Source organism: Myxocyprinus asiaticus, chromosome 30 (assembly GCF_019703515.2).
Source record: "Myxocyprinus asiaticus isolate MX2 ecotype Aquarium Trade chromosome 30, UBuf_Myxa_2, whole genome shotgun sequence".
Lineage (NCBI taxonomy): Eukaryota > Metazoa > Chordata > Actinopteri > Cypriniformes > Catostomidae > Myxocyprinus > Myxocyprinus asiaticus.
Window position 1 is genome coordinate 3,639,123 of NC_059373.1, and position 12,458 is coordinate 3,651,580.

General features: G+C 40.3%; 1 protein-coding gene across 1 annotated transcript in view; it reads left to right on the forward strand.

The window, feature by feature from the left end:
* The first annotated feature begins 394 nt into the window (after positions 1 to 394).
* LOC127420859 (rap guanine nucleotide exchange factor 5-like) overlaps positions 395 to 12,458 on the forward strand; it is an 83,153-nt gene continuing 71,089 nt past the window's right edge. Inside the window, exons 1-2 of the mRNA XM_051663440.1 lie at positions 395 to 592; positions 6,512 to 6,565. Coding sequence (XP_051519400.1) covers positions 440 to 592; positions 6,512 to 6,565 — 207 coding nt within the window. The 5' untranslated portion in view covers positions 395 to 439. The remainder of the gene's footprint in view (positions 593 to 6,511; positions 6,566 to 12,458) is intronic.

A 12,458-nucleotide genomic window follows, 5' to 3' on the forward strand; every position in this document is an offset into this window, starting at 1 on the left:
GACTTATATTAAATGGACAAAAACAGTTTAAACATTTTTCAGCATATCTTCATTTGTGTTCCTAAGAACAGATAAAGCCATACAGGTTTGGAGCAACATAAGGGTGAGCAAATGATGTTAACTGTCCCTTGAAGTATTTCAATCTATTTTTTATTATTATTCTAAAAATGCAGTAGGTTTTCTTCTAGAGGTAGGGTTTACCTGGAATCATATTTTGCTTAACAATACTATGGTATGCCTTTATTATAGCTAGGTAAACGTGTGTGTGTGTGTGTGAGAGAGAGAGAGAGAGAGAGAGAGAGAGAGCGAGCTGGGTGGAGCATCGCAGTGTCTCCGGCAGCAGGTCTCTTGTCTCTTATTGCGGCTGCTGAAGATCTTCAAGCGGCGGGCGGAATGTCGCTCCAGCGCACGTGAAGATCCGGAGGAGAGGAGGAGGAGGATGGATGAATCCAGCATCCCATGCACCACGGAGGACGGACACCTGCCAAGCTGGAGGTGGAACAGATCCGCAAGGGATCAAGTCCAAATCAAGCCGAAGGTCCGCGATCTGCCCGGATTATTAAAACACGGACTGAACCTGCGCAAAAAGAGCGTGAGTTATCAACACATGACGAAGAACGCACCTTTGTGTTTATTACGAGCGCGCGATCACCATTCACATCCATTGTAAATGCTGGAGCGATGAATCAATTAACATGCTTGAAATCTCACTGACACACCTTTGAAATGCATTAAGTGGATTTCTTAATGCCATTGATTGTGGCTGTAATGTTTTATTCAGTCTTTGTATCTAAGGCAACAGAGACCCACATACACACTCACTCATACACACACTCAGGCACCTGCTGTTGATCACATGAAAGAAGAAATTGTTCTAAAATACAATAATAGGCTACATTTAAATCATATTCAATATGGGATCTCCTTCAAACAATGTTTTAGAATCTTAATGGCATTTTGTTCAGTGTGTTTCTTGAAGGTTGTGTTGTCTGATACCAGGTTACCATAGTTTTACTGTAGTAACTATAGTAACTGGAATTTTGGCAGAAACTACCATACATTTTTGTTTAGGACAGAATGCAGTATTTTTTAAAAGTGAGGCATCTGTCATGTGCACTGATATCACTCATTGAGGATTTTTACAGAAAATGTGGGACTTTTGGACACTAGTGTAATGGCAATACTATATGATTCTTCATAGTAATCAATCAGTATAGGAATTTCTGCAGTTTTAGATTTTCATTAAGACATTTTTTTATTTAGTATGTTTATTAAACTGTTACTTTTCTTTGTTTTGGGGGGAGATACATCTCTGTTCATGGACATGATAGTTGCATCTTGTTTGGTGTCTATTGCATTTTACACACACACACACACACACACCTGGCATGACAGAGGAGCTATTCAGTGTTTAGGCTGAAGACATTAATTGTTTTGATGGTTTGTGTGTGTGGGTGTATTTGATAGAATATCACTTGTGTGTAGAAGGCCCGATGAATTTAGATGGTGAAGAGAAATGCACAAGCACCACCATCATCAGTAAAGTCTTTTTGAACTTTCACTGGAGGATTTTAATATCAGAAATGATGCTCTTGAATCACATCCAGTATGCAAGACTTCTTAGTGATGTTTTCTTGTTTAGAGGCTTTACAGCATTAACAAAACATAGTTCTTTAGGGTTTAGTTTGTTTTTCTTTGATGTGTTCTGGTGAGGTTTTGGACTGTCGTACTTCTTTAGCACCATATCAGCTTACAAAGCTTCTCCTATAGCATCATACAGGGCCTCAATAAAGGTTCTCGTATAGCAAAATAAGAAATTAAAAAGATTGTCCTGTAGCATCATGTAGGGACTTATAATGATTTTCTTATAAACGCTTGTGGATGCACTGCTTGTGGATGCATTTTACAGCAGCAGAACCCTATAAACTGATGTTCCAACACAATGAAACAAATGTCAGGAGTGTCCTTTTTGTTTCTCAATGAGGCTTTAATCTTTTCATTCGCTAATCACCCTGGGGCGTATTAAATTAGCCCAAACCAAACATTCTGTTGAGTGGAGAACCTTTTTGAGCTCCTATATGATGTTCTAGGAGAACAAATTTAAGTTCCTACATGGTGCTGTAGGAGAACCTTTTTACATTTCTATATGTGGCTATAGGAAAATCTTTATAAATTTCTATATGGAGCTATTTGGACAACAATTTTAAGTTCCTATATGGTGCTAAAGGAAGACCTTTTTTAAGTTCCAATATGGTGCATCAAGTTGAACTCAAATGATGCTATAGGAGAACCTGTAAATCCTTTATAAAGCCATAGGACAACAAGTCCTATATGGTTCTACTGGAGAACTATTTTGAGCTATGATGCTCTAGAAGAACAATTTTAAGTTAATACATGGTGCTGTTGATATACCTTTTTAATTTGCTATGTGCTGCGATAGGATAATCTTTTTAAAATTCTGTATGGTGCTAAAGGAGAACATTTTTGAAGTTCCTATATGGGGCAAAAAGTTCAGTTCATATGATGCTATAGGAGAACATTTAGTTCCCATATGGAGCTATATAACAACATTTTTAAATTCCTATATGGAGCTATAGAAGAACCTCTTTAAGTTCTAATATGGTACTATAGGATAACTTTTTAAATTCCTTTGAGGTGCTATAGGAGAACCTTTTTAAAGTTCCTATATGATACTATAAGACCATTTTGTTAAATGCCTAAATGGCGCTATAGAAAAACCTTATTTTAAGTTCCTATGGTGCTACAAGTTGAGTTCAATTTGATGCTAAAGGAGAACCTTTAGTTCCCATATGAAACTATATGACAACAATTTTAAGTTCCTATATGGTGCTATTGGAGAACCTTTTTTAAATTGCATTGTGGTTCTATAGGAAAACCTTTTTTCATTCCTTTATCATGCTAGATGAGAACCTTTAAAATGTATTATATGTTGCTATAAAATAAACTTTTTAGGTTCCTAGAAGGTGCTATATGAGATTTTTTTAAATTTGTATATGGTGCTATAGAGAGATTATTAAAATTCCAATATGGTGCTATAGGATAACCTTTTTAAGTTCATATATGGTGCTTTAGAAGAACCTCTTTAAGCTCCTGTGATGCTATAAGAAACTTTTTGTAAGTTCCTATTATGCTGTTGAAGGGCTTTTTGAAGTTCCTGTTATGCCATATAGGAGAACCTCTTAAGGTCCCTTTTTTTGACAAAGGAGAAACTTTTTAGGTTCTCATGATGCTAAATACTTTACTTAAATATTTTTAAGATCCTAGAAGGTGCCATAGAGTTCTGGTTCTTTAGAAAACCATCTATATACTGGTGCTTTAAAGAGCCCAGAAATCAATATGCAGATCTGAAGAACATCTAATGAAACATCCAGAACTCTGAAGCACTGCAGTAAGGGTTGCCATAAACATCATCCTGGAAATGTGTGTGTTTCTAAACAGGGTGTGTGATGATGTTATTTTCATATGGAATTCTCTCATGGAGAAGCTACGCTTAATGACACTGGCCACATGCTGCTAAGTGGATGAGTATGTAGTCTGTGTGTGTGTGTGTGTGTGTGTGTGTGTGTACCTCTGGGTGTAATGAAATCTTAACGAGGAAGACAAGGCTTGTTTGATGTCTCCATCTTGCAGTGCATTCATCCAGAATGACAGATTTATCTGCAAGCCATGAAATAGAGAGTTGCATGAGCGTGGCTGTGCATGTGTGAGCGTGCTGAGCACTCTAATCTGAGAGTAATCCATTTCTGACACATAATGACACACAAACTCACCGCACTCTGGAACAGTTTGCACTACATAGTAAAACCAGCTTGCTTTCTGTCTGTCCTTCCCTTTGTCTTTTTTCTTTTTCTCTTGCTGTTTATTCCCTTCCTCTTTCTCCTCCTCTTCTCTCTCTCTCTCTCTCTCTCTCTCTCTCTCTCTCTCTCTCTCTCTCTCTCTCTCTCTCTCTCTTGCTAGAAGGAAGTTGAAATGTGGTTCTCACAAATTAAAGTGTTTGTGATTTTGTTTGCATGTGGCATGTAGAATTAAACTGCATTTTTACACTTTTTGAAGAAAATGTGAATGCCGCTTTCTCGTGCAAAACTCACGTCACAATGCGAGGGTGTTGTGAGTGGTTGCAAGGGGTTGCTATGGTTTTCTAGGTGTTTTATGGCATTCTGATTAGTTGCTAGGGCTTGTGAGATTGTTGCTAGGGTATTTAGGTTAGCCAGTAGTTGCTAGGGCTTTCTAGATGGATGCTAGAGTGTTCTGGTTGGTTGCTAAGAAGTTGTGATGAAGTTGCTAGGAGTTGCGACATGGATGCTGAGAGTGTCCTGGTTCATTACTAAGGAGTTACTAAGTGGTTTCTAGGGCTTGCAGTACCATCTTTTGTCAGTCCCCTGGCATTCCTGTAAAAACCCTCTCCACCTCTTGCTTATCTCTGTGGTACTGTGGCCTGTCTGCTCCATTTCTTGTCCAACCCAAACTAAGTTCAGCTCCAACATCTCCAGCATCGGCCCATGGCAATTTAGTGCACTAAATCTGATACACTCACTGTCTTCAGACACCAGTCAAAACAAAGCCTGCAAACGTACGTAAAGTCCCTGAAGACATCCATCTAGAAAGAGACAAATGTTTGCTGATAGGATTCTGTTTGCAGATACCTGCAGGTCAGCTTGCATCACGCCAGACCATGAAAACCACAGCGACATCTGATACCATCACAGTGGTATTCATAGTCCTTTGATGTTAACATGATAGCAGAGCGGTAACATTGGCTTTTGGACGACACCTGAGCTGCGTTTCCCAAAAGCATCATAAGCCTAAGTAGATCGTAGAAGCCATTGGCACAGTGGTCTCTACAATCAACTTAAGCTTGCGATGCTTTTGGGAAACGCAGCCCTGGTCTGCTCGGCACTCTTCAAGGTGATATGTAACCTGTTTCAATGGCAAATACTTTCTGCTATCCCTCTCCTACCAAACTGAGTGGCACGGATTGGACGAAAATGCGACTACAGTATGTGACTGTGTAAATGGCTTAATATACACTCATGCAGAAGGGAACGTTTGCGTGACCATCAGTTACACTCTGAAATATCCTTACAAGTGAGACATAATGGAGGATTTGATTTTAAAAGAATAAGACACATAGAAACACTGAATGTGGGCCAAATCAAAGCTCTTATCGCTACAATGAGTAGCCTATAAAATGCTTTGTTCAGCTTTGTCTAGAAAATCTTCATTTCCTTATTTAAAGAGCTCTCAAAACAAAAAACTGACATTGAGTTGGCCAAATTAAACCTCCGTCTCTCTTGCCACTGCACTGTGTGGACACGCCACTTTACTCAAGCTCAGAGCTCAGACCAGGCAGGACAATCTGAATTTAATATGAATTTATGTCAGAGAGAATTATGAAGTAGTAGTAGATGTTAAATCCATAAAGTCCCTCGTGTCAAATCCTGGGACAAGTTCATGTGAGGTTTAAACCACATCTCAGTGCTGAGCATCCACTGACAATAAATGCCAAGATATCACGTACCATGGTTTTACCATGTTTGTTTGCACATGGTGCCATTGTTTTTTGTTTTTTTTGGACATGTATTTTGGTAATATTATAGTTTTTTTTTCAACATACAATTTATTATGATGATACCAAGTTTTTACCTTTGTACTATACTGTGGCAATACCATGGTTTTTAAAATGTACCATGGTAATATAACGTATTTTGGGCATGTTATGTACCATGGTAATACCATGTGTTTTTTGGACCTATACTTTGTCAATATAATGTTTTTTGATCATGTCATGTGCCATGGTAATACTATGTTTTTTGGACATGAGAATAACATATTTATGGACATATTCCATAATAACATGTTTGTTTTTTTGGACATGTACTATGGCAATACCATGTTTTATGGACATACTTTTGCAGTGTCATGCTTTTTGGACATGATGTACTGTGGTAATACTAGGTTTTTTGGACATGTACCATGGTAATACCATGTATTTTGGACCATAATAAAACCATGATTTTTGGGCACATACCATGGTAATATCTTGTTTTTGACACTATACCATGATCCATTATATTATTGTGGTTATTTGGACACGTTCCTTGATGATGTCATGTTTTGTGGACACGTACAGTGATCTGTTATATTATCATTTTTTGGACATCTTCCATAATAATAATTTTTTTTTTTTTTACATGTACCATGGCAATACCTTTTATGGTTTTATGGACTATGGAGTATTTTATGGAGTTTAACCATGGTAATACCATGTTTTATGGACATATACATTGGCAATATCATGTTTTTTGGAAATATCATGTACCATTGTATTAATTATTATTAAATTTTTTTTATATTTGGAAAGGTTGTATTTGAGTGGTTTTTATTGTGATGTAATGCAGGATTTTTGTTGGAAAGTGTGTTTGATTTGAGCCTGTCCTGTTTGTTTTCGATGGTATTGTGACCTGTTGTTTCTCTGTTTCTGATTGTGTAGCAGTCACCTGACACCATCCCAGGACCCAGCACAGGCGTCACACCCAAACCCAAGGTAAGAAACCTACAACCTATAGCTGTTACGTAAGGAGTTGGTATAGTTTTCCATGCTCCTTTATTCATAAAGTTCACAAATGGAAAAAATCACAAATGGGATCTCCTTAATATCTCAGCTGTGTCTCCTATACAGCAGTGAGATTAAATGAAGAGCAAATTGAAACTTTTGAAAGTCTCTGCCTTTTTAAATGTTTATCCTGACAAAAAAGACCCCAATAATCTCATACGTGTCTCCTCTAGAGTTTCAGAAGACATCTAGTCTCAGACTGTGTTCTTTAAATTCAAAGACCAAATGATCTGAGCTATACAATCCACATTCATTTTATAATGCTAAACACTTACTGTATGTCTACACTTGTCTCATTTGTGTCTATTTTTAGTATTCCTAAGCAGTGGTGGCATTTCACATAAACCTAGGGTATGGCAAAAAACCCTTGGATAACCAACACTCCCCCGTGCCACCCCACAAAATAAATAAACAAATAAATATTTCCAAGAAGTTGCCAGCAGAGCAAGGCGAAGAGTGGCGCATCCCGTTAAAACAGGCGAATACAGCAATAACGATCAATCTTGGTCCTTAAACGGGTTCTCTATGTGCAAAGTTTCGAACGTTCTTCCCAAAATTGCACATTGCAAGTGCTTCTTAAGAGTCGCTGTCCTTGTGTGTAGTGTAGTGTCTCTCGTCATTGTAATTTTTTTTATAGCTTGTTGGCAGTGGGCCTATTGCAAGTGCACATTATAATAAATAATACATCTCAATTTCCTATAAATGTAATTTGTAATTCAATCATGTGGCCACTTTGGTCCTGTTCACAAATATGTGTCAGTAATTTATTGATTTATGCTACTGAATTATTTTATCAAACAATAATAAAACAAAAATTCTATTTTATTACAAAAATAAAAATGGTTCTATTTTTTCTTTCATTGATCTATTTTATGCCTTAATTATAAACTATATATTATTATATATTAAATAAAAAATAGGCCTATGTAGGTTCATTGGTTTAAGTAGACCTTTATAATTATATTCTATTTTAATATTTAAAAAAATGTCAAATTAAAGTATCATGGTCACATTGTATACGTCTGCATAAAGTGCATGAAGTCTAAGACATTTAATGTTTTAAATTGTATGAGCTGTAATTTTGCAATTGTCCTGCAGGTGTCTGCACAAGTCAGAGATGTCCTTACTCCGGAACACTAGATCTACGACCATTTTCAAGTATTTCAATTACGAAGCCTTTGTGAAACAGCCCATAATTCTAAGATGATTCGTACGGTCATATGATATAATTGGACTTAATGCTTTGGGCAGACGAGGCCGACACAGACTGAAGTGACGAGCAAACTGCATCTAAATTAGGCATATATTTTCCCGGTTTTGTCTGCATGCTAGGGTATGGCATTCTCTGCCATACGCAAACGCCGCACCTGTTCATAAGGACCTTTATGAGAAACATCTGAGACAAAGTTGATTCTTAAATGAAAGATAACTGAGAATTGCATTTAGTCAGCCAATTGAAAGCAACCTATAGGCAATTAACTGTTCCTCTGGGCCAATCGTTCTGTGATGTTAATTTGTGGATCTGACAAGTATCGTTTCATGTGATCCTGATTGTCTCATTAGAATCTCTGAAGCTCCTTTAATCCGTACATGAGCTTGGCTAAGTGCACAAACTAGACGGCTAATCGCCTCTGCGTAACGCTGATACAAATGTGTGTGTGTGTGTGTGTGTGTGTGTGTGAGAGAGAGAGAGAGAGAGAGAGCGTACATCAAATATAGGATCAAACAACACAATGTCAGGGGCCCCTGGAGGCCCCACTAAAGAGGCTTCCACTTTCTGTTTGATAGATCATCACAAAAAGACAAGAAAATTATTATAATCGCTGACTAGAGATTTTGAGGCCACGAGAGGCTTATTGTGATTTTATGTAAACCGTGAAGTAAATAAACAGTATATTTTAAGTTTATACACAAATATTTTAGTAGTTTCAGAGTGTAGGAAGAGCGACACGATTGTGTCATTCACAGTGCGTCACGGAAGTAGGCAGTCGCTGCAGAGCACTTTTGGCGAGCTTTGTTTGATGCGATTCTCTGATTGGTGGATTTTATCCCTCAGGATCATGGGTAGTGTTGTTACTCAGCACAAATTCAGCTATTATATGCGATTTTTAAAAAGATTATGTTAAAATAACGTGGACTGATGGCGTCAACAGGAGCATATTCCATCGATTAACAGTCTCGGAGCACACAGTAGGTCTTTCTTTAAACGTTTATAAGTTATTGTTATTGAATGGGATTTTTAACGGAACGAGACTGTTGTGCTTGTTTGGTGTGCAGTCACAGTTGTGCATATAAATCTGGATTTTTCAATGGCTTCGAATGTGGTTCATCCAATGAGAATTTAGAGTCAGAACTGGCCACAGTGCTGGGTAGATTACTTCTGAATTGTAATCTGGTACTGATTGCAAGTTCCATGACTATATTTGTGGTCAGTAATCTTTTGGATTACATTTTAAAGTAATCTAATCTTATTGTCTTTGGATTACATTTCGATTACTTCTGACCTAGTTCTTGTTTATTTGACGTCACATGCATTTGAGTAAGATAATCTTGTAGCATTTTGACAAAGTTGCCTAAATGCATGAAAGAAAACGTAATGGGTCAAAACATGAGAATTGATCTGATTTTTGTTTGTGCGTGTTTTACTAGCTATTTCGTCTAAAAATAAAAAAGGCAATAAAAATGGTCTTATTCTGGCAATTTTTGCATTTCTAATGCCATCCATGTGTGGTAACAGATCAGACCAGTTATGTTTGTGAACCACTGCACAAAAAAAAGTCTCAAAAGTTGTCACAAACGCAAAAGCGCATCATTGTACATTTTGTTATGCAGAGTAAAAATGCAATTTGCAAAAATAACAAACGAACTTTACTGCACTAATACAATCGGTTTGGCATTTTCAAATTTCCAACTACATCTAAAAAGATCATTTTGATTGGTAGCTCAGCTGAGTAGAAATGTCTATTTTGCCCATGCCTTCATTTGCAGTCCCGCTTCCCGCTGCTCCATGCTGGTTTAGAGAGAATCTCTCTGTACACTTATTAAAAATAATAATAATCACAATTCACTCAATGGTGCTGCGGCATCACCTCAGTATAATAAAAAGTTATGGGTCAAAAGCCTCCTCGCTGTTTTGGCGGCCATGCGTATATCATTCATTTTAGGTGGGCATACGCAAAATCCTTTGAAAGATAGGTGGGCATACGGCGTATGCCTGCGTATGCCCTAGACTACACTACTGAATAAACAATGAACAAACTGTCTTTGCCTGATTCATATGTTATTATGTAATCCATAATAAAGTAACTGCGATCTAATTACGAGTATTTTAAATGTAATTTAATTTAATTACATGTACTTCATTTTTGTAATCTGATTATGAAATCCAGATTACATGTAATTCGTTACTACCAAGCACTGACAGTTTTAAAATCTCCATATTAGCTCAATACAGAGAGTTGTCCTCTGGGTCAAACATCATGCTCTCTTCATACGGGGGCATTCATATGCTTGAAGGTGTTGCTACATATTCTTACAGTCTTTATAAACAGGATAAATAATGCTGAAGGTTCTTTTGAACTGATCAGAGAGGCCAGTGTACTATTAATTCAACTGACAATAGAGACAGAGAGAGAGATGAGTTGAGAAATGTAGGAGGAAGCAGGTCATGTGAGAATATCAGTGAACAGATATGCAAGTACAGTATAAGTTGACACAGCAGAAACACACACGGCAGGTGATTTCACTGTTTGTTTGTTGGTCAAATACAGCAGAGAGGGGAAATTAGATTTCCCTATCTGTCACTCACTCGACGTTGTGTCGATGTAGTGACACTAGGGGTCACGCTTGGGAGCCCCAAACACCTCTGCTTTTTGAAAAAAGGCCAATGGGAATTGGCGAGTGGAATTTGCATGCCACTCCTCCGGACATACGGGTATAAAAGGAGCTGGTATGCAACCACTCATTCAGATTTTCTCTTCGGAGCCGAGCGGTTGTGTTCAGCGGGCTGAATTACTCTGCCGATCCATTCACCTCGAAAAGCTGTTTGATTTATGGCACATTACAGTGGCTTCTCCCCCTCTTGCACTGGTGAAGTGCAGAGAACGCCCCTGGCCGCTTCAGCAGCTAAAAGAGTATATTCTTCCTACTAAAAGAGTATATTTTCCCTTCTTAAAAGAGTGGCATTAACGGAGAGCGTCTTTTTAAAGATGCCTCTCCGTTTGTGTGTATTTCCTGGTTGCGGTCGTTACCTCTCCGCTTCCGATGGCCACGATCACGGTCTTACGTGCTTGGGCACTGCCCACGCGGAGACAGCGTACGTGGACGGGTCATGTTCTCACTGTGAGAGCGTGACCATAGCAATGTTGCGGTTGCGGTTTTTCCTTCATCAGAAGGAAAGACCACCCCAGCAGCTCCCCGCCTTGGTCCTTCTACCTACGGGTTTGAGGCCGTGTCGGTTAGCACTGGGGGCGATTTGGGGACTCCAATGGGAGCCACTCCACCAGGTAACTCCCAACGGACTTCCCATTCCCCAGTATGCTCGTTTGACCCGCTGGGATGAGACCGCCGGCTCGTCTCAGGGCGAATTCGTGATCTCGTTTCGGCACTCGTGAAGTGGATGAGCTCTCGATTGCAGCATCGGAGAGCGGGCTGTCCAGTCTGACGTTGAGGACTCTACTGGGCTCCCACCTTCGTGTGTGGTCACCCAGTCTACACTCCCGTTGCTTGTCATAACTCGCCCGCCATCTCCTCCTCTGGAGTCAGCAGCGCCTCAAGTCGCTGCGAGCCACTCACATCCCGGGCAACCTCAACACCACAGCGGAAGCGCTGTCATGACAGGCTACACTCAGGGGAGAGTGGAGTCTCCACCCCCAGGTGGTCCAGCTGATTTGGAGTTGATTTGGTCGAGCACAGGTAGACCTGTTTGCTTCCAGGAATCCTCCCACTGCCCGCTTTGGTATGCCCTGACCAAGGCACCCCTCGGTATAGATGCGCTGGCACACAGCTGGCCCCTGGGATTATGCAAATATACATTTCCCCCAGTGAGCCTACTTGCACAGACCCTGTGCAAGGTCAGGGAGGACAAGGAGCAGGTAGTCCTGGTAGCACCCTACCAGCCCACCCAGACGTGGTTCTCGGACCTCACGCTCCTCGCTACAGCCCCCCCACTCCCCTGGCAGGACCTTCTTTCTCAGGGACGGGGCACCATCTGGCACCCACAACCAGACCTCTGGAATCTCCATGTCTGGCCCCTGGATGGGACATGGAAGACCTAAGTGGCCTACCACCACGGTGGTAGATACGATCACTCAGGCTAGGGCTCCCTCTATGAGGCGCCTGTATGCCTTGGAGTGCCGTCTGTTCGCTAAGTGGTATTCTTCCTGATGCGAAGACCCCCAGAGATATGCAGTCAGATCTGTGCTTTCCTTCCTGCAGGAGAGGCTGGAGGGGCAGCTGTCCCCCTCCACCTTGAAGGTGTATGTGGCCACCATTTCGGCACATCACGATGCAGTGGATGGTAAGTTTTTGGGGAAGCACGACTTGATCATCAGGTTCCTGAGAGGTGCTAGGAGGTTGAATTCCTCCAGACCACGCCTCATCCCCTCGTGGGACATCTCTGTAGTCCTTTGAGGTCTACGGGGAACTCCCTTTGTGCCCCTGGAGTCAGTTGAGCATAAGGCACTCTCTTTGAAGGCTGTCCTCCTGACTGTGCTCACTTCCATCAAGAGGGTAGGGGACCTGCAGGCGTTCTCTGTCAGTGAATCGTGCCTGGAGTTCAGTCCGGGTTACTGTCACATGATCCTGAGACCGGGCTATGTGCCCA